General features: G+C 42.9%; 1 protein-coding gene across 2 annotated transcripts; it reads right to left on the bottom strand.

The window, feature by feature from the left end:
• Positions 1 to 7754: 7754 nt before the first annotated feature.
• Positions 7755 to 18157, bottom strand: LOC308335011 (eukaryotic initiation factor 4A-I). Of its 2 annotated transcripts, XM_080791957.1 has the most exons (12): positions 18093 to 18118; positions 16323 to 16346; positions 16094 to 16142; positions 15280 to 15412; positions 14685 to 14824; positions 14071 to 14239; positions 13333 to 13442; positions 12521 to 12664; positions 11729 to 11866; positions 11030 to 11119; positions 9479 to 9558; positions 7755 to 8947 (listed from the first exon to the last, which is right to left on the bottom strand). In XM_080791957.1, exons 1-12 carry the CDS (start codon positions 18113 to 18115, stop codon positions 8803 to 8805), a joined length of 1245 nt encoding a protein of 414 aa, XP_080648083.1. In that variant the 5' UTR covers positions 18116 to 18118; the 3' UTR covers positions 7755 to 8802. The 2 variants fall into 2 exon arrangements, with proteins under 2 accessions (XP_080648083.1, XP_080648084.1); XM_080791958.1 differs by lacking the exon at positions 16323 to 16346 and having other exon boundaries at positions 18093 to 18157.
• Positions 18158 to 23876: the final 5719 nt, after the last annotated feature.

Raw genomic sequence — 23876 nt, forward strand, 5'->3', positions numbered from 1 at the left:
GAGAGAGAGAGAGAGAGAGAGAGAGAGAGAGAGCATGGAATGGGATGGAGAGAAGGGGGGGTGATATGGGGTAAATGAACGCCAGTGAGTGAAGGGGGCCGATCAAGAGGAGAGAGAGAGGGGGAGAGGAAGAGAGAGGGGAGAGAGATGCAGGGGGGAAAGAGAGAGTGGATATAAAGAAAGAGAAAATAGAATTGTGGAAAGAGAGGGGAGAGATAGAGCCGAGGGATAGAGAAGAGAGAGATGATTGAGGGAGGTGAGAGAGAGAGAGGTGTATCAGTGTTGCCAGATTTTGAGAGAGAAACGAGCAACCAGCTCTATGAAAACAAGCTCAAAAGAGGCGACTATAGACTGACACCACGCTAGACAGGAACGCCCATAAACGTCACATCCGGTTTTAGCCCGGGGTAAGAATTTTCTATGGCTGCCAATGCAACTTGGTCCAATCCTTAATCACATACGGACAAACGTCTATGCCGATAATATCTAACTTGCGGAGGTAGCGTGCCTTGTCCACGGGCAACAGATCTTTCAACGTATGGCATTGCAAATACGTTTGATAATCGCTACTCTGCGCAATATTATAATAATAATAACTTCCCCCGGCAGTGGGCGGAGTCACAGCTTGATGCTCTGAATACGCGCCGTGGTGTCAGTGTATAGGTCACACAGGCACATTAAAGCTATGCATCGGCTATTTTCAAAGGAATCTTGAAAAATATCCAATGAATATAAATATTTTGTGAAACATTTCAAAAACACAAATGCGGTAGGCCTCGTGCGGTTCAAAATATACTAAATACGTAATTTGTGGGTCCTTCATGCTTGATATGAAAATGTTTGAATAAAAATGGTAAAAAGAAAAAACAACTACACTTTAGAAACAAGCTCCCCCAAAAAACTGCATCCTGGCCGCAACTATAGCCTACCAATAATATATTATTTACAAGCAACTTCACAGAAAAGCAAGCCCAAAGTCTCGCTCATAATAAGCAGACATGGCAACACAGAGACAGAGAGAGCCAGAGAGAGTGGTGGTGTATGGAGGAATGGTTGATGGAAGGAAAAGGGGGACGGAGGTTGCTAGTTTCGAGGGGCGGGGGGGAGGGGGGGGGGGTGACAGCCCTCCATTGAATGGACCCTCTATCCCCCCCTCACCGACCCCCCCTTCCCCCTCCTCCCGGTCTCTCTTCTCATGCAAAACAGTGCCCCCCCCCCACCACCACCCCACCCCACCCCTTTCCAGTGTCCCCAGCCATCCGTCACAGGGCCAGAAAGACCTTGGCAGGGCCCTTTACGAGCCCCCCCCACTCGCATAATCCCCTCGGCCCACAATCGAGCACCCAGCGGGGGTCGGGGGGGGGGGGGGGGGGGGGGGGGGGTTGTTACGGGACCCATAGGGAGAGAAAGTATGGGTCCCTTCCATGGGACGTGGGGGAGGTGTGTGTGTGTGTGTGAGGGGGGCCACCTAGGCTGTGGTGGTGGTGTGTGTGTGTGTGTGTGTGTGTGTGTGTGTGTGTGTGTGTGGGGGGGTGATAATGATAGCAGAGACATAACATGTTATGAGCAGTGGTGGAAAAAGTATACTCGCATGTTTTACTTATAAGTCAAACTATCAACACTGCCATAAAGAAATCCCAAGTAAAAGTACAAAAAGTATTGGCCTCCGAACGTAGGCTACTCTAAAGTACCAAAAGTAAAAGTAGTAAAACTCATTATACATAATGTCCCGTTTTCAAATGTATAAAAAAATATTTTGAAAATAATCTACAAGCTGACAGTCCATCGCATGAAGTGGTTAATGTAGACTTAGAGTTTTGTAATAATAATAATAATCAAAATATACAAGGTATAGTGACTAAAGTTTTCAAATAAATGCAGTGGAGAAAAAGTACAATATTTCGATCCAAGTAAAGGTGCTATTGGAAATACCGTACTCCAGTATGACAAGTAAAAGTACCTCAAAATGTTACTTAAGCACAGCACGAGTTACTTTACAGTGTAAAGGCCTCATAATGGTGTAAAGTTTACATCACCTGTATCGGCGGTTATTGGATGTGTGTGACATGTATATAGGCTACAGACACCATCATTTCCCACGTTCTCACCTGCAGATAAATGGTTGTTTTATGGTTTTAAAAGTTGATTTTTTAGAGGTATAGGTTAATATATTAGAAAAAGGTTCAGGTTGTGGAGTTATAGGGTCAGGATTGGACATTTAGATTTGAGCTTTAAGCATTTGGAGTTTTCCCTATTTTATACATAATTTTGTATAAGTATAGCATTGCAAGTGTGTGCAACTGTGCATGTATGCATGCGCGCGCGTGTGTGTGTTCGTTCGTGCGTGCTGATTTGGGGGGGGGGGGGGTACTTGGTAATAGTAAAGTTGGGGGTAGGTGGGTTTAGGGCCAGGACAGATGGAGGGGAATGTGTTGTTTTGTGTGTGTGTGTGTGTGTGTGTGTATGTGTGTATGTGTGTGTGTGTGTGTGTGTGTGTGTGTGTGTGTGTGTGTGTGTGTGTGTGTGTGTGTGTGTGTGTGCGTGCGTGCGTGCGTGCGTGCGTGCGTGCGTGCGTGCGTGCGTGTGTGCATGCGTGCGTGCGTGCGTATCCTTCTTTGTGGATGAGAGTAAATGTGTACTTATACAGTATGTATTTGCACATGCTCGTGTTTAATATTGGCTTCACTGTATACGCATGTGTGAATGCGCGCATGTGCATGTTGTGTACACATGTGTGTGTGTGTGTGTGTGTGTGTGTGTGTGTGTGTGTGTGTGTGTGTGTGCGTGCGCACATGTGTGCGTTCATGTGTGTGTTGTGTACAGGCTGAGGAATGTCCAACAAAGCCTTCTCAGGGATTATGACATCCATTACTGAATGACTCCCAGGGCCTGCTTGAAGTATACAAAATAAAAACAGATATGACGTCATTAAACAATCAATGCGAGGGCCAGACATACTCCTTTGAACGTATTTGATAAGATAAGACAAATATAAAAGTTCATTTTAGGTTAAATCCATACATTAGTTCACTACAAAAAACATTGTCATTGTTGCTGTTGCTGTTAAATGGAAACCGTTCCTTTTCTAACATTATTGTATTGCTATTTTCACTACTTTTGTGCAAGATGAAGTACTCAAGATGAAGAAAAAAACACAATAAGTTGAAATGTGGAGATACAGATACAAGGTTTCTAACTTTATGTGCATATACTTTACATGTAGACTAAAGAACCAACAGAGATCCCACCCCGAGTGTCGAGTGAGACATTTTATGACAGTGGTAACAAAAAACTCCCCCTTAGCTGGAGGAAACGTCAAGCAGAATCAGAAGAATCCATTTTATTTGTCACATCATCACAGTTTTACGGATGTGTAAAGCAGTGATCATCACAGTTTTACAGGTGTGTAAAGCAGTGGGTGAAACTCTGTTTTTTTTGTCAACCCACGTGACCCAATGAAACTTATTTTGAACGACATGAACTCAAGCGCCCCTATTCAGCGGAAAATAGCCGATCTACAAGCCCACAATATGTGTATCGCTTTCTGTGAAGATATTGTACAGCGATAGTGTAGTGAAAACAGGAGGGCCGACCTCAACTATATTTATCAGTAAGTGGATCACAGTCGATATGGAGCAAACAGAAAGTCCAGTCTCCCTTATGTACTCACTTTGTGACTAAGGTTCCATTACTTTATTTACTTTACCTTTACTGGTTTATAGGAGGCACCTGTATTGGCAAATAAACTCTTGACATCAACTTTCTTGCCACATATGAAGGTGTGAGTCACTTTGAGTAATTAAAAAAAAGTCTGATGGTCTAAAAACGAAATGAAAAAGTAATTTTGATTGTACAAATAGGACCAAATCCTGTGGTCCTATTTGTACCTGTGGTTCTCGGAGTTAGAAATGTATACATTAACATGGATTTTACGTGGCCTAAAACCTATTTCGATATATTGATTGATATATATATTGATATATTGATTGCTTTATTGATTGATTGAATACTTCATACTCAGACTGTAAGACAGTAGCCTTAGATCTCCATATGGAGCTGACCTTCCATATGTTGTTCCGACCTCATCAAACCTTGTACACTCAAGACACGCTCCATATATGGCCAGTACAGAATTCATTCCATATGTTGATCTGACCCCCCCCCCACCATGCCAAAGCGCCAGCGCTCGCCCAATAGTCTGCTGTCACCCAGGCCGGATGCGTGCACATGTGTGCCCTCAGGCGTCTTACTGCTAACCAAAATGGGACCCTTATTAGATCTTTAACTCCTGAGAGCGTACAATTTAACCGTTTGGGTTCCATGTAGGGCCCAAGAGTTAAATTATAGAGGGTATGCGCATGCATAAAGTGAGTGGCAAATCGAGTGGTAAAGTGAGTAGCAAAGTGAGTTTGACATTGTTTAAAGCAATGATAGGACTTTTCTGTTTGTCAAGTAGTTGACCAGAAAGTAGGGTTTTTTTGCCCCTCAGTAGGAGTTCCCACATACTGTAACTTCCACGTATGATGATGATGTCACGTGCAATCGTGCATAGCCTCTTTGTAAAACATCTGCAATACTTAATTTACAAGAAGTCTACCCAATTAGAGAATGTGGAATAGTTATTTTGATCGTTTAGCTGTTATCTCTCCTAATGGTGGAAGGAGGTAGGGCCCGCACACCATTCTTTTGGTAAAGAATTACTTTATTGAATAAATAGACATGGTCAGGTCAGTATACAGATGCACACATTTCATCACTTTTATCCAGTTACCTCAGTCCCTCCCCCGTTATGAACCACCCCCACAAAACACAGGTGAGTCCCATTACTTCTGAGGAGCCAGAACTGTGACAGAGTATACAAAATATTATATAATATATTATAATAATATATACATTTACATAGAATACATCATAATATTAAAAGCATTACTTAAAATCTTTTTTTCACTCTAGCAGAGACTCCAGTACCACATTATCTCATGAGTGTGGACTTAGAACAATTGAGCATAAACACCATAAGTACAGAATAACTAGTAAGGGTCCATTTGGATATAGGAGGGTTCATATAGGTCCCTCTAGTGGTGACTCAGGATGCAGATACACAGAAGAAACTCACTTGGGATCTCTCCTAATGGTACTACATATGCCGCATGGAATTGTGATCAAATCAAATCGTGGTCCTTGATAATGGACCTTGACATGAAAGTTGAAAAACACTGACACAAGACAGAAATTAAACAGCAAGTGGTACAGTAAGACATGAGTGCACAGTCTATGGTGCACACACACACACACACACACACACACACACACACACACACACAAGTTATGTGGGAACACCTACTGAGCAAAAAACAACTTTCTTGCCTTAATGACAGCACATACATCACACATACATTTTAAACAGAAAAGTCTTATCTGATTACATTAATTAAACAACGTTAAACTCACTTTGCCACTCACTTCATGCATGCGCATACCCTCTATAGAATATTGTTTACATCAAGGAAGCAAGTAGGCCTGTGATCATTCCACTGAATTCAAATGATACTTTCTTCCACCACTGCAGAGGAGAAGTGATGTAATGTAATTAACAGACTACGTCACACTGATAAGCAACAGCATGCATAAAAACCCTGACTATAGTCTCATAATAATAAGATGCAATGGAAATGTTCTAACTGCACTCACGTGTAAAAGAAATGCACCATCAAACTTGATGCTGGTTCTCCCAGTGTGGAGGAAGAATGATTAGTATTTTTATTGCGATATCTCGCCCTTGTATATAATCCTTGGTTTCTGTTGTGTTTGAACAATAATGTCCTCAACCACACCTCCAGTCGCTGTCATAAGAACGGGAGGTGCGTGCGCTCATGATAGAGCCTGTTTGTCCACGGCTGCAAGCGCACCTGCAGCCCATCGAGTATAATTTATGCTTCGTCCCGCGATGGTGTCGCGCACGCAGACATCTATGCTCAGATGCTCACAACAGTCGCATCCGCGATGCGATGTGAGCAGCTTGTATATCAGCTGTTCTCTGTGCGCAACACTGTTGCGCTTTGAAGTATAAATGTCTCCTCACCTGGCTGCAACACACTAGAGGTTGAATGAATTGAAACCAGCGCTCCCCAAAACAACATTGGGAATTGATTACATGTAACAGTCACCCGTGCGCCCAGCGCAAGCCCCCCCCCCTCTGGTGGAGATAAAGCAGAACTACACCCAGCAACTTTGTTGAATACGACGACTTGGGCAGTTTGGGCTTCATACACACATTTCAAACGGACATTCTGTGTTCTGTTTCACGCCGCGAATAGATATACGCTTCACCAAACACTTGTTTGATTGCCCCCCTTCGCCATCAAAAGTGTTTGGTCAAACCACGACATCCATTGGAAAAGTATTGAGGCGGCCATGAAACACAGACGGAACAAGAATGTTAGTTTGATGTGTGCCTCATACACAATACCAAACGAACTTGCTTTTCCAATGAAAGTCGTGGATTGATCAAACATATGTTCTCAGATCCAATTATGCGATATAGGCTGACGCTACAATAGGCCTACCCATTGGTGCTCGAGAATGAAATCCTTCCAGTGCCTTGCTCAAAGACACTTACGTTTCATTTCTATTCAAAAAGACGACGTCCTGGTCCTCAAAGTAGCAATTTTTGTATTGACTCATGCTTTCGTTTGAAATGTACCCATTCTAGTGTGAAATCAAATTGTCAATTCCATTTACCTGTTGTCATCTGCTGCCATCTAGTGGGCAAATACAGTGGCCTAACGTTTTCATTCCTTGAAGTTGCCATTACAGTTCTTTGGCAATAAAACAGGCTCGTGTGCAGCATCTCAACCGGTGTGGTTGGAAGAAAGGAAGCCCCAAAGGTGGTCTGTCTCTGCTTGAAGATTCTGACAGGGTAACAGAGAAAATTGCCATTGGTTCCAACAAAAACTTGAGGCGTGAACTCTGTTGATAAAAATCTGGCTTGGGTGAAGTTCCAGTTGGGGTAGCAGTGTGTGGAATCAGTCCCGAAAGGTCAACTCATGAACAGTCCTCCAGGTCCACAGGGAAACCGTTCCAAGTTAAACAATGCAGAGTCCAATAGTTTTCACATGTTAAAAGGAGAAATACCTTTATTTATTTATTTTTAAAACCATTAAAATAAATACTATACAGAATCCAATGTAGAAAAGTTAATCACATGGCTTCTGTCTGAAAAAGGTTAACAATTCCATCACATTTTCTTTAATAATAAACTCATTTAAAAAATAGCACTGATCATAATACCCCCAGGAATATCTCCCGCTCTCCCCGTGACCACCCCTAATGACAGGCATTTTTTTAAACAAAGAAAACACGGAAAACAAACGCAATAATAATCTCAATATACTCAAATAGTCTGCAGTTTGGTCCTTTTTTCACGTCAAAAGACCTCACCCCACATTTCCATGAGGTAGGTTACACTGACGCCAAAGAAAAAAAAAGAAAAAGCGAAATCTTCAGAGAAAACAAAAATATATCACGAGCTAGAGATGAAAAATCCAAGTTCAGACAGTCCAGTAAAGGCAAAATTCTTCGCCAAAAAGAAAAAAAAATAGCATGTGCGTTTTTGCCACTGAACCTTGAAGTCTGCATCGGAAAAACAAAAAAAACGCTACCGTCGACTTATACTCTATATGCAAATTAAGCAGTATTAACAAGAAATCGCACAGCAGACAGGAAAGATCAGAAAAGGGGGGAAAACAACTCACTTCTTGATCAATTTTTCTATACAGTTTATTGAAGATGATGCCCCTGTATGTGTAAGCACCCCAAGCACCCCTCCAAACATGAGAATTATAGAGCTTTCTTTTGTTGGAGACATGAAGGAACGTGATTTCTGTCAAGTACATAATGCTTGCTATGACAAATACTATTCTGATTGTTAAAAGCCCTATGCAAATGTTTTCAAAATTAGCCAACCTACAAGCTTCACCACACAAAACAAGTGTCGCTTTTGGGACCCGCTGGCGTGTAAGTCGGCCATCTTTGAAAACACTTGCCAATGACTGGCATGCCCAAAACAGTTTCAAAGTGGTTAACACTTTTCTACAACACCCCCCAAAAAGTGTCCACAGATTATTTTTTTCTGCTCTTAAGTTCGAATGAGATGCAGTCTTCAATTCCTTCAGTAAATATTACTTCAACAATTGGTCGACAATTTTATTAAGCACCATACCGTTTCAACTCAGTATCAGTCCTTTCTTTTATAAACAACAAGTTTAGCAACTAATTTGGTCTCAAAGTCTTTTGCGTTTGTCGAGTGCCATCGAAGGGGGCGGGTCAAACATTGGCATGGCGACAAACGAGATCTCGCATTTGTTTGTTTTGGGGGGACTTTACTACGTTGGGGGGGATTTGGGGGATGAAGCGCAAAAATGAAGTCATCAAGGCAGCCTCGACCTGGGGCGGGCAGCGGCATAAATGTACTAAGGCAGGCAGGCAGACAAAGCAGGTTACAGAACAGCCCATCCTTGCCCAGATTAAGATGGCCAGAAAACTTGTGAAATGCAACAACAAGGAAACTAGAACTACAGCCTTCCATTACCAGTTCGTGAGGGGGATGCTGATGGGGGGGGAGAAAGTGTGTGTGTGTGTGGGGGGAGACGACAGGAGTGCGGGGACAATTTTTGTCGGGCCAAGAGTCTGCTCTCGTGGTGGCAGATCTGGGATCAGTGTGAACTAAAGGGTCAAATTGGAGAAAGATGGGGAGGGGTAGAACCAAACGCCGGGCGGAATCTTCGTTTTTTTTCTCTTCTTTTAGATGAGATCGGCGACATTCATGGGCATCTCCTCCACCGTGGTGTTGTAGAAGGTCTCAATGTCTCGCAGGGTGCGCTTATCGTCCTCTGTGACCATGTTGATGGCAACTCCTTTTCTGCCGAAACGACCGCCACGACCGATCCTGAGTGGAGAGAAGGATGCAGCAGGATTAGCATTTGATAAGGGTACAGTTTACATTATGGTGGGCTCAGGAAAATAAGACATGTTGGGGTGAACTACACCTAAAAGCCTTTTCATCAACACTAGAATGGTTGTGTCCATTGCATGAACCAGCCTTGTCTCACTGAGCAGAGATGACTGGGATTAAAATGGACTGCTTTGTTCTTCCCCTGCCAGATATAAGACTCTGTGACACTGTGGGCCACTGCCTTGCCCAGTGGCAGGGGGCCGAAAGATATATCTTAATTGGTAAATGACCAACGCATGAATGTTAACATTTCTGCTGATTTGATCAGCAAATCATTGGGTCTCGTCCTAACCATAAGCTATATTCGTTTGCCTGCGCGATGTGCCAGAATTAGGTTAAGTAGTCTCACATAGCTAGTCAAGCAGAAATGTGCAAAACACCAAAACTGCCAGAAAAAAAAAGACATCACCTGTAGGCAGAGATGTGATGGTCTGCCTCGGTTAGACTAGGTTTTTAAGTGCTCACCTGTGGATGTAGTTCTCTCTGTTGGTGGGCAGGTCGTAGTTGATGACCAGGGAAACCTGCTGGACATCGATACCTCTGGCCTGTGGACACAAGAATGTTCATTAGTCACCGACAAACATGCCGACACTAGATCATGTATTTTGACAGTCCTTGAGTGGCTCCACCAACACATTCTGGGAGGTGTATGGAGACTTTTCTTCCCATATGAACCGAGGATAAACTCTCCTTTCATAGCGTCGCATGAGGTCAGGTGTGGTGCATATTCAAGTTTCCATTTTTGGTTCCGTGTTTGGGATAAAAGGGATATATTTATGAATCAATTCAATGACTAGGTTTGAGATATGTACATATGCAATGAACGATTCCGTTAATAAAATGCAATAAACAAAGCTATAAAAATGACATGCTGCAACTAGAAAAAAAACACCTCAACCTGCACAGTTCACTGCCAGAAAAGAATGCACACAGATTAGACACCATGCAGAAACAACATGCGGAAACAACGGTCGGACATGCTCTGCTCCGTGCTTGCGGTTAGTCGTCGGTCTAATGACAGTCAGACCAATAGTTTGTCTAAACTAAAGCCTGTACCCGACAAGCACTAAAATCAAAATGCTTTTTCCTCGCTGCAATATAGCCATTACTTTGTGCGGTTAGCCTCAGTAACCTCGCCCTCTAGAATGGCAGTGTAAAAACTAAGACATTGTGAGTTTATTTAAATAGCATTCTTGTAGTCTGCTGTTAAGTCGTGAGTAGGGACGGTGAGGCCCTGTCACTGTGGAGAGCAGACACGACTATCTACCAAAGAACATTCAGTCCTGCACCAACACAGCAGCTGGGAGGAGAGGGAACCTTGGAGCCAAATGGAATTTATGCTTGGGTGACAAAGTGTTGGCATGATGGGACTGGAAAATGAGACATTTTTCCATTTGGAAATGCATCATTTTTTTTGTCAGGCAACTAGTACTGCATGACACTTTGTCCAAGCACAAATCAACCTCAGCATTTGTCAAAAAGTACAGTCAAGTTTAACAAATAAAACCCTACATACTTTACGGATTGCAGTACCCCAAAGATCTATACTTTGTCCTCTACTTTTGCCCCGCACAATAAATACTCACTTGTAGATCGGCCATTTTCAATAAATGTCCATGGATTATGACATGGCCAGAATAAGGATACTAGGGTTCATGGTCAAAGTTCTCCAGCTAGAACTTTATGAGCCAATGAGTGAGCAACACCGTCTCAAACTTAAGGAATCAGATGACCCTTAGTCCTACTAACCGCCTTCATAGACAAGGAAACTCGGTTATAAAGTCAATGCTCTGCATAACAGGAAAGATAAGCTGGGTGTGTCTGCATCAACGTTCCTGACTTGGTGCCAACCTTCCACCAAAGACAGTTACTGAGAACTTCTGGTTGTCATTTATCGATTTGAACAAAAACATCCAACTATGCCAACTTCAGAGTTTCCTAAATAGCCCATTCATTACAAGAAATATGCATTTACAACTCCACAAACACTGTGCCCACAGGGGATAGTTTACGTACCAGAAGGTCAGTGGTGATGAGGACTCGACTGGACCCAGAGCGGAACTCCCTCATGATAACATCCCTCTCCTTCTGGTCCATGTCTCCGTGCTATAAGACAAGAGGAAGAGAAGCACCATTCAGATCAAGCTGGCACCAAGAGCCTTTAAAACAGAAACGCCACAGAGCAACATTTTTTTTAAGGTGACGATTGCATCCTTCTGCTAATGACATGGGGTCATGAAAAACAAATTGTTGTGTCCATTGCATGAACCAGCCTTGTCTCACTGAGCAGAGCTGACTGGGATTAAAATGGACTGCTTTGTCTCTTCCCCTGCCAGATATAAGACTCTGTGACACTGTAGGCCACTGCCTTGCCCAGTGGCAGGGGGCACAAAGACATCTAAGAGTTTACCAACAAAAACATTTGCTAATTTGATCAGCTAAAATCATCCAAGTGATTGTCCCCACATCTAACAAACAGAACCAAATGGAACCGTTAGTGTCCATTTGTACACAGAGTTAAATTAACATTGATTTTCCAATATTAAATTGGGGGTCCGTAGACAAATGCATGTCAAACTGGGTGTCCTTGAAATTAAACGGGTTTAGAATCGAATATCTTTTCAAATGGACCAAGTAGTGTCAATTTGGGGGTCCTTGACATGAAAGTTTGGGAACCAGTGATCTAAATAAACCCTCCATGGCGGGTAGTCTTACCAGGGCGGAGACGGTGAAGTCCCTGGCGTGCATCTTCTCAGTGAGCCAGTCCACCTTCCTCCTGGTGTTGATGAAGATGACAGCCTGGGTGATGGTCAGGGTCTCGTATAGATCACACAGTGTGTCCAGCTTCCACTCCTGTGACGAAAGAAAGCCTTGATTAGATGCCAAATAAGTACGCAATTGTTCGTTTTCTGTTCCAACTACGAAGCATGCCATTAACGCCAACGGTCTTGTTTTCTACTCTTTGTTGATGCTGTATTCAGAACGTGAGGTTTCTGATCATTGCTCTGAAGCACCGGTGCTCTGGGACGGTTCAGGCCAACAGAACGCTGACCTGGCGCCCACAGGAGACCAGTGACATCCAAAGTCAGTTGACACGCATGGATATCATCACTATACAGCCAATATTCAACACATCTTCCATCATGCAACAAATGGGGGGGGAAAAACTGATCTATAAGCAGGGTTAATTTTGTTGACCAAGACTAAAACTAAAGTTTTTGATCGACTAAGACTAATCATTTTCTTGATTTATAGCCCTTAAATTGATCTCGTTATGTTAGAATGCCTTCTGAAGGCAGAATTCCCAGTCATTGGTTTTCTCGTTCCCGTCTAATCAGTGAGAGCAGTCACTTTGACTGGCAGTTGTGTCTCGTGAGACTTCAGCTGTGTGTTTTTGGGAATTTTGCTCAACATTTAGGCAAAAACTAGGCCTAATGTAGCAACTTCGTGTCTGATGTGCAGTAGTGCAAACAGCAGTGTTGAGAGTGCCAGTAAGATGGTGCCCACCTCCTTCTCCACGTTTATGTAGAACTGACGGATACCCTCCAGGGTCAGCTCCTCTTTCTTCACCAGGATGCGGACAGGCTCACGCATGAACTTCTTGGTGACCTCCAGCACGTCAGCGGGCATGGTGGCAGACAGCAGCACAACCTGGGAGAGGAGACGCAATGAGAGGTTACCGTGGCTGGCTGCTTCCGGCGCAAAACTGACACGCTCATCATCAAGGAGATGATGCCTTTAACGCCCAGAGTCGGATTGGACCGATTTGTATTTTGTCGTATGCCAGTATTGTGCATCTAAAATAGCCGATCCACAAGCTCACGTGTTGCAGCGCTAAACATTGAGCACTTGTAGATTAGCTATTTTTGGGGGCATGACGCAAAGCATAATCATGTATAGATGGATCAGACCTAAAGTAAACACAAGATTTTGAACAAATAAGTGACAAATCAGTGAAATATTAGACTTGCCAATTGCACTCAAATTGCGTGTCTTGAAGTAGTAAGTCACCGTCAACCATTTGTTGTAGGCCCTTGGTCTTCAAATGTGAAGTCAAGGGAACACTACAAGAGAAAGGGTAGTGGCGCTGGAAAGTGTTGCATTTAGTTTTATCATGTCGTCTGCTGTTAAGTCGTGAGTAGGGATGGTGAGGCCCTGTCACTGTGGAGAGCAGACAGTATCATCTACCAAAGAACATTCAGTCCTTTCACCAACACAACAGCTGGGAGGAGAGGGAACCTTGGATAAACTGCTTTTCTTAGCATTGTGGATTCTTGTCAAAAGTAATTATTCTCACCAGATCATTCTGTACCACATACCTGCGTGTTGCTTCCTAATTTCTGGAAAATCTCGTAGATCTGGTCTTTGAAGCCTCTGCTCAACATCTCATCAGCCTCATCCAGCACGAACATCTTGATGTATTTCGAGGCTGGGGAGAAACGGTAGGAACGCAAAATGATAATCACGCACCACAACAATCTACTTGAGCCTACTACATATTTCAGCCAACCCTCATGAAATCCTTGATAGAACAAATAAGTCTATCACTGTTACGTGCTGTTCAACCAATCTTTAGAATCTATTGATGCTGTATTCAGAAAGTGAGGTTTCTGATCATTGCTCTGAAGCACCGGTGCTCTGGGACGGTTCAGGTCAACAGAACGCTGACCTGGCGCCCACAGGAGACCAGTGACATAGAGAGTCAGTTGACACGCATGGATATCATCACTATACAGCCAATAATCGGGATGCACACAAATTAGACACACAAACATGCGGAAACAACAATGGTCGAACATGCGCTGCTCCGTGCTTGCGGTAGGTTGTCGGTCTAATGAGTCGGACCAATAGTATGTCTAAACTAAAGACTAACCATTTCTCTTCTACTAGAACAAAAATGGGAAAATTCAGATAATTCTTAATTGTTGCCCCTATAGATCTTTTTCAGGGGCAGACAGACACATATCTATGAGACAAAGTATGTGTAATGGTTGTACAATATGACCCAAATTTACAACCTACTCTTAATGAGGTAAAAGCAAATCAAGTAGACTTACAGAGGAACTTGCGGTTGAGCATGTCGAAGACGCGTCCGGGGGTTCCCACCACAATGTGTGGGGCCTCGGCCTGAAGCTTCGTCACCTCGTTGCGGACGTTAGTCCCTCCGATACAGGCGTGGCAGCCAGCACCCATGTAGTCCCCCAGGGCCAGGATCACCTTCTGGATCTGTGAGAGTTATAAGGAAGACAGACTCAATGTTACCGCCATGTTCTCGCACCTTTATTTAACTGGAGGCCACAAGCCTGAACATAATCCTCTGCAGGGGCGACTGACCAAAGGGACAGTCACCCACACTCAAACATCAACCACTTGTAGGCCCTTGTGCTTCAAAGTTTGTTCATGTGAAGCCAAGGGAACACTACAAGAGAAATGGTGGCGATTTTGACACCGACTTAAGGGTTGCATTTTTCAACATGTCGTCTGCTGTTAAGTCGTGAGTAGGGACGGTGAGGCCCTGTCACTGTGGAGAGCAGACGGGACGCTCTACCAAAGAACATTCAGTCCTATACCCACACCAACACAAGCGCAAAAAACGCAGCTGGGAGGAGAGGGAACCTTGGATAGATAAACTACTTGTTGGGAGTCAAGTGTTTGTGCTAGCAGCACTCACCTGCTGAGCCAGCTCCCTGGTAGGGGCCAGGACCAGGGCCTGTGTGCCCTTGAGCTCCACATCAATCTGCTGCAGGATGGAGATGGCGAAGGTAGCGGTCTTCCCTGTCCCAGACTGGGCCTGAGCAATCACATCATAACCTGTATGGGGACAGAGGACACTATAACAGTCTTGACGTTTCAAGGCTGATTTATACTATATACTTTATATCGGTACGAGTGTGTCACTTGCTGATCTATAAGATAAACGCACTGCAGATGTCACACCTTTTAGGGTATTTTCGGACCATGAGTAGGTTAAAATAGTCATCGTTATGTGTCCACTGCATGAACCAGCCATGTCTCACCACGCAGAGCTGACTGGGATTAAAATGGACTTCTTTCTTTCTTCCCCTTGCCAGATATAAGACTTAGTGACACGACACTGCCTTGCCCAGTGGCAGGGGTCACATTTCATCTCTATATGCAATGCTTCGTACTAATACAAAGCAGTTCATCCCTTTATGGCAATCTGTCCAGAGCCTCTTTTGGTTGCCAAACATAACTAGTATCCAAGCCCTAACTTGTTCTATTAGCAAGAAATTATCCCCACTTACCCTTGATACAAGGGATAATGGCTCTCTGCTGGATAGCAGAGGGCTTCTCAAAACCATAGGCGTAGATTCCCCTGAGCAGATCCTCACGCAGGGCCATCTCATCAAAACTGTCCACGATCTGGTTCCAGTTGCTCTGTGAGAGAGAGAACACAAACCGAGAAAGAACACATCAGAACAAGTGTCAAGGGAAGCGATTAGCTGTACAATCTTGCATGGTGGCACAATGCGCTGCAAGCTTGTACATTTGCCTGAACATAATCCTCTGCAGGGGCGACTGACCAAAGGGACAGTCACCCACACTCAAACATCAACCACTTGTAGGCCCTTGTGCTTCAAAGTTTGTTCATGTGAAGCCAAGGGAACACAAGAGAAATGGTGGCGATTTTGACGCCGACTTAAGGGTTGCATTTTTTTTCAACATGTCGTCTGCTGTTAAGTCGTGAGTAGGGACGGTGAGGCCCTGTCACTGTGGAGAGCAGACGGGACGCTCTACCAAAGAACATTCAGTCCTATACCAACACAAGCAGCTGGGAGGAGAGGGAACCTTGGATAGATAAACTACTTGTTGTGAGTCAAGTGTTTGTGCCCGCAGCATTGATAGCCAGCAGCACTCACCTGCTGAGCCAACTCACCTGCAAGCTTGTACATTTGCCATTTTTAAACATTTTTAAAAAGTCTGGGAAGTGTGCAAACTAAGGCATTTGCAGAATGAACCTCAGGTATTAATGGGTACCCAAGTATTGCAGTCAGGATTTAAAAAAAATACTGTTCTCTTAAGTTAAAATTATTTAAAGAGAAATATGGCAGGACATACCTCAATGATTCCATCTGGCTCCATGCCCTCGGGGCCATTGTCTCTGTCTCTGAAAACACAAGAGGGGAGCCATGATTAACTGCTGGGGGTATACAATAGCTACAGGATCTCTAGTCTAGTTCCTTTGCGCCACACGCATGCAATTTGGCATCATCATATTACAATTTCCTTAAGTGCATGCATACATAAGATACTGGGGTTAGATTAGGCAATATGCACCGTGACTCACTCAGTTTGGTCAGAGTTGAAACTCCTTTTTAAGCAGCAAAAGTGAATGAAGAGAGGGGACAAAAGTGGGGGTTAATAATCTAACATCGGTTGCGGTGGGGGAGAAGAAATTCAGTTAACGCCACGGACCAGCTAGGACCACGGCCTGTCCCCCCCACCCCCACCACACAACCAACCAGTCCGCCATTTTTTATTCACAGTATTCAAGATGGTCGTTTTCACAAGGACTGGAAAAATGCCGATGGGAGGCAAACAGGGCGCGGTGTTTTATTACGCAAAACGATGTACAAGACAAACAAACTCGTGCATATTTGACCGCAAGGAATATTTATACTATGTATTATTTTTGGTACGGAGGACTTTAGTTCGTCATTTTGTAAAAAATTAAAATGAAGTCACAGGTCACCGAGCAGCGTCGGTCGGGCCTAAAACCATCCAGTCTCTTTAAAAAAAAAGGAAACGTCCAGTCAGCGAAAACCATTCAACTTGACACCAAAAATCTACCGTTCATTCACAACATACATAATCCATTCATTCTTCACAGTCAGCCATTCACCATGCCTCAAAAAGACAACGCTCCCGTTTCTTTCTAGCAACATATTTGCGGCCTAGTTAAAAGTTCTACGCTTGAATGTGTGACCTAATGAATTCAGTGACTGGTATTTATGGGGCGACATCGTTCTCTTTACATTAGGGTACGGGTGTATAATATTCCGTCGAGAATAAAAACCGCTGATGCTATCCATACACGAGTGCGTTATATTTAAACACAAGTCGCAAATACACCACAGGCCACGCAAACAGTATATTATATGGACATTTGTTAATTCACACCGACTCGCGCCAACAACAATGAACCATCATCCAGCCAGCCTAACAAGCAACAACAGTGACACCTGGCGGTCACACGATTCGATAGCTCACCGCTCTCAGCGTGCCCCCCCGGCATTGTCCTATGTCCTCCGTCCATTAGCTTAGCTCGGCTTGGCTAACTTCGCTCGAGCGACCATGTGCGACGGTAATAATTAGGGAAACGCGGGCTTTAAACGCGCAGCAGTCGCTTTACACTGTCCGATATGGTCGAAATATGTCGAATTACTGAATTAAAACCGGACGTTATGAATGTTAATGATACAATGGAGAGAAAAATAACGTGGAAAGCAGCGCGAGCGGAGGACCAGGAAGGAAAGGCCTCAGACCTCAACAGCAGAGCATTCACGTGTTCTTCCTCGCCGGGTGCCGGTTTCATTATTAATTAATGTATTTTATTATTTGTATTATAATAACACTCCCAACGTTGCGTCATCAAGATCGTGTCATTCTACATATCGGCATTGACAAAAAGGCGATTAATCCACAGATTAATTAACATTTTAAAGTGAAAACGTTTCCGGGGGAAACCGCGTTTGTATACACACATTGTGTTTAATATAAAAATATGGGATGAGTGATCGATCCACGACAACGCCAAACAAGAAAACAATGAGCGACAAGTCCAGAGTATTAATATCAAGTCGGGATGGTTTGCAATATTGAGCAAGGCGGGGACGACATGACAGCCATTCCGTGCGATGCGAGCCGGGGCCGTCATTATATTCGTATTACAACAAAAATACCACAAAAATAGACAATTTCCGCGTCCAAAACATTCACAACCACCTCCGTTTTTGGTTAGTAAAAGTATAAAACAAAACGCGGCGGGCTCCCACTCCCAGGGCAGGTAAAACTAAATAAAAATCACATAAAACAAAAACATTTTTTCGTCTCTCACCTCTCTTCATAGTCGGCCGACATTATTACAAAGGAAGAAACTCTGGCAGGGTTTTATTATATATGACGACGTGGAGCGCCGCGGACGCTTCCAGTTGGGCCGCCACGCCATCAATCCAGTCATGAGCACCGCCCACGGAGCCGCGCGATTGGCCCGAGGCGCGCAGCAAGCTAACCTAGTAGGGTTGCCATGTCCGCTTATTATAATCGACCTTTGGCTTGTTTTTCCTGTAAAGTTGGGCTTGTTTATGATTGATTGATCATCTATTCCTAACCCTATTTCACAGTATTTAGAATGGGTACATTTTAAACGAAAGCACAAGTCAATACAAAAACTGTTACTTGTGGATCATAAAATAATTAAGCATTTATACTTGTTTACAACAGGGTCCACCATTTTCAATTCATGAGAACATTTAGAAACGTACAAGGAAATCATCATATAAAGAAAGTAAAAAAGGGAAAAACAAGAACCGTATAGGAAAATGGTTTATTTATGGGGGCCAGTTTCTAATTGCAGCCATCCGTAGATGTACTTTGAGAGCAGTTTTGAAGGAGTCAAGGGATTCGCATGTCTTAATGGCTGTTGGTAGGGCGTTTCACATTTTGGTGGCATAGGAGGGACATGAATTTAGTCTCTTGTTTGAGACGAATCTGGGTTCCACATGGTTTGTTGAACTCCCTCTGGTGTTGTGGGTGTGGACCTGGAAGTATTTAAACAGGTATCTTGGTGGTGTAGCCGAGCAAATCTTGTAGACCAGACCCATTGCAAGATGCTTATTTGGGCTTGTTTCCACATTATATATACATTATATAAACCAGTGGTTCTCAAATATTTTCATGTGAAGGACCCCCAACTTAATTATTTTGTCCCTTACCCCAGGGGGCCAGGGCAGGGAATCTTCCAGATATTCCACTATTATTTTACCCCCTCAATATTTTTTATATCTGCTATTTTCAAATAGCCAATATATTTGAATTATACTAGGCACTTTAAACCTATATACTATACAGTAAGTGCCGTAGTAGTACAGTATAGATACAGTACAGTAGTATATTGTACCGATTGATTTTGTCTTTTTGTGCTTGTTTTCCTATACCTGGTTGCTTATTTCTCTCACAAACTCCGGCAACACTGTAGGTCACCGCGTCGCGTGCGTTGGTTTGTGACGCTCCGTACTGCCCGCTGAGTGGGCGGGGTCCTCCGGTTCTGTTCGATTTAATACAGATCAACTTGATACAAATGTAAAATATATGTAATAAAAAATGTAAATAAACGTGAGAAATCTTAATAAAAACTCAGAATACGTTCAATGTATGTGGCCACAGATATATAGCCCCGCTCACCCGAGACGCCGCGGCCGTACGTAAAACGAACTCCCACTAAGGCAGATTGGAAGGGACGTTCGTTTTTCCCTTCTTGACGTCTATTGGTCGAAGCGGACAAAAGGGAGCGTTTGATTGGCTGTATTGGTGCTCGGTGCTTTTGTCTGCCGGGCGGTTGTTTCGTCACTGATGATGATGGCGGTGACGTTATCACATCGTGACGTTATTGACGAGAAGTCATTATGTCAGATGGATTGAGAAATAACAGGATGAGTCACGACTCACATCGTCTTAACCACATGAACCCTCCCTGAGTCCCTGTTTTGGGGAATGTCATGGAAATAATGATAACACAATCAGTGGTGGAAAAAAGTTCTCAACATTTGAAAATAGCAGATCTACCCTACACAATGCAACACATTATTTGTGAGTGTGTAGATCGGCTATTTTCAAATGGATTAAATGTAGGCTTAGGCTATATATGGCTGAAGTGGTTGATGTATGTTTTGTAATAATAATAAAGATGGACAAAGTAACTAGTAACTAAAGTTTTCAAATAAATGTAGTGCAGCAAAAGTACAATATTTGCCTCTGATGTAGGCCCAGAAATACCCCAGTATGAAGTAAAATAGGCCTACCTCAAGTACATTAGTTACTTTCCACCACTAGTTTTTGGCAATGTCGTGACAATAATAACAATGATACATTATGTTTTTGCATGCACAATTTAGTTATCACAACCCATCGTAATGCAAAGTGCCTATTTTTGTAAGTGGGCTATAAGGCTTAAGCGTAGGCCCTATAACTGATTTGTCTGAACTGAAAAACAGGAAACACAAGTTTTGAAATATGTTTTATGACACATTTACTGAATAACATCATCACATTGCCTGAGGAAAGTGTTTTTCGACCCACACTTGTGTGGACACGTTTGTCGTGTCCTAATAATCATTATGAAACTGAATGTGGCATTGTTTGACATTATTTTGGGATAAGAGATCTTTTGTTTTAGCTGTGCCAGTAATAGGCTACAGTATTAACTGTGAAAAGGCTACTTATTGCACAATCAGAGTTGGTGACAAAGTTATCACAGGGAACGAAGAGATGACCTTTCTGGGTTGTATGTATTTTAGATAACAGATAGCCTACTCTTTCCAGGTGATAAAGTGTTAATCAAGAAAATCTAGAAAATATTTTTTGGGCAGGATCTCCTTGGTCAGTAGGAATGTATAGATTTATAGGAGTTTATAGACAGTGTTTTTAAAACAAGCCCCCAAAAAACGGCAACCAGTATTTTTATCCCCATGCACAATTTTGGAAAGAAAAAAAAGCTGCCAACATGGCAAGTTTTGACAACACTGAACCGTCCTATACTGTTATACATATACAGCACAATACATTTGCTCATAGTTATGTGTGTGACTTGCAGACTGACACATGCCTGCTGAGATTGGATGCAGAGAGTGGAATAGGAAGGTCTGCAGCTGTCTGCATGATATACCGGTAGCCATGCAATTCAATTCAAAGGAGCTTTGAATTGAATTGCAAGTCTCACAATCACCAGCTCAGTGGTTAGAGTGTGGGAGGTTGGTGTTCAATCCCCGGCTGAGTCATACCAAAGACTCACGGGTGTACTTGTACATCAAGCTGCCTCACGCTACAGAAACAGGAGATCGGCTCCTGTCCTATGGGCCGCAAGGCTTACTATGTATTATTACGAATTAATTTAAAGGAATGTGTAAACAGAGCTGTTGCAATTAGGAAAAACTAGCTTATACCAAACCACAAAGATGTTAATTTTCTGTTTGTTTCATATTGTAGCTGTGAGTGTGTAGCCTTTTCTTCTTCACCTTTAGAGGTGCACCAAGTAATACTGGTGTGCGGTGTTCTCCTGTTTGATTGCCAGAAATGTGAACATATGTGAAACAAATAGCAGCATTTCTTTCTGGATTTTGCAGTCACTCACAGACATGCACATATAGACATAGACATAATTTAAAATCACTTGGAATAAAAGGTATTTTAAATGGTACACAAATAGCAGCATCTTCAGCATTTTGCAGTTACTTGGTATAAAAGGTATTTTAAATGGTGCACACATAGCAAAACCTTTTCAAATGTGTTTAAAGGTATAGCTCTATGTTCCGGGTCAACTAGCCTCTGTACAGATAGTGCAGGAATACACAATGATTAGTAGTCCTATATTCCCCATATTGACCTGATGAAGACTGTGAGAGGTCAAAACATGTTGGCTTTCATGCAATAAACGTTGTTTTAAATTTAATTTCCTCTCCGCCACATTCTTGAGTGCTCGGATATCTTCCCCAAGTCCCATATACCGTTGTAAATCCTTCTCCTCTCTCACAACAGTGCACACATCTTGCTGCTGCGGTGTGTGTATTTTCACATTGTTGTACTTGCATGTATCTCAGCAGATATGCAAGTTTATCTTTTATCCTCATCGGAGCGTAATGTTTTCATCCTCTCTTTGGATATTGTCTCTGGTGTATGCCACCCCCATGTTCCCGCTCTGCTAGATGCAGCATGAATATTCTCTGTGAAGTCTCTCATGTTCACCTGGGCTGAGGTCAAAGACAAAGATATGATGATGGGATGGGAGGAGGACTGATTTCAATTCAAAAGAGCATTTACATTTTAGCACCAGCTAAATGAATGTGACAAAGACACGCTCCATAACAAAGCCACAGTCAGCCACAGAGCGAGATGATGCCCCATCAACCAAATGCATTCTAGGACACTATACAAACACAACCATTACCACCAAACAGGTTTGAGTATCGGGACCAATATAGAAATACCCTGGTACACAAGTAAAAGTTAGGTACTCAGAATTTACTTGACTAAAAGTGCAAAAGTATTGGAAGAAAAATATATTACCGTTATATATTTAAGGTTCCAAAAGTAAAAGTCCAATTTCACAACTTTTCAAATCAACAATACAAAAAAGGAAAATATTAAAGTCATTTTTTGGGTGAAGTAAGTAAGTAAGTAACAGATTATGTCATCTGAAAAATATGAAACAAGTTACGAATAATAATAATATTTTGGGATAATACATCTATCTTACAAGGTTTTTGTTTTTAGCTGTGCCAGTTTAACTGTCTTTCTTCTTGACCTTGACAATCAAAATGCATCATTATGGCCTATTAAGTTACTGTATGACGTTGCATAGAGTTGTGTTGTCAACTTGTCATTCATTGGATGACACATTGAACAGAGTTATATGATATAACCAAAACTGATATATCCAAAACTGTTACTTTTCAGCTGGATTCAAATTCAAAAGCAGCCAAATCTATTAATCTTGTGGATCTGCTACTTTTGATACTTTTGTGCACGACGCTGTTGTATGGCCAAGAAGTAACAGGATATTGATTTATGAAAAATACACACATAGTTGAAACATGGATATAGGAGGTTTCTGCCTGACAGCAAACCATAGGTAAAATGTGTACCCTTAATGGTACGTGGCTGTATGTATCTGCACGTCGCACGCACGCGCGCACACACACATACACACACACACACACACACACACGTAAACCTAATCTTAGAAAAGTGGGGGGAGCTCTTATCGTACATCATCATGACATATCATGTCGATTTGCTTGTCCACATAATTATGACATGCATTCTCCATTCATTGTCAATGGGAATTTAATGTTTGTGTACGAAAATCTACACTAATAGCTGAATATAGGAGGTGCTAGCGCCCCTGAAAAACCTAATCATCTAAAACCCTACTCTTAAAAACTGCTGCTCTCCACCAAGAAAGAAAACTAACCTAGATTGCATGGGTTTATCTGCACTTCAGCCTTGAAACCTTTCAGAAAAAGACAAGAATGATTTGGCACCTGGCCTATGCTGGGGCCAATGGCCATAAAGGCATTTGTCTGTACGGTCGACATCAATGTTGTGGTTCTTGCAATCCACGTATTTGAGACATTAAGCATCACAGAGCTCTGGATTGGCTTTGGCTGCAGAAAGAACTACTGGAACATTCCTGCTCATGAGATCTGCAATGCTCCTGGTCCCCATGAAGTCACTGGCTTTGCCTCTCTTCTAACAGGATGTGATACTACATCAGCCTTCCTTGGCCATGGGGAAATGTGCATTGTAGGCAGCTTTGGAGGAAACACTGGATCACTGGACACAGGCACCCTAGTTTCCCTCACTTTGGAGCCTGAGCAGATCAACTCTGATGTTGTCCATATGCAGCAACTCTCAGACGAGTCCTTTATCTGCGTCTTTGGTCATCTCGATACCCTATACATCTAGCCAGCTAGTTTGCACTTCCCACATCAGCATCTTTCTTTAGCACATCCATGTGGTTGCAGTAACTGGCTAGTCTCATCTCATCCTCCTGCTATCGTGTCTGCATGGTTGTCATATTCCTGATTTCAGTACATATGGGATAAGTAGTACTAGTAAGTAGGTC

Source organism: Protomyctophum bolini, assembly GCF_963924005.1.
Source record: "Protomyctophum bolini genome assembly, chromosome: 20".
In the NCBI taxonomy this organism is placed as follows: domain Eukaryota; kingdom Metazoa; phylum Chordata; class Actinopteri; order Myctophiformes; family Myctophidae; genus Protomyctophum; species Protomyctophum bolini.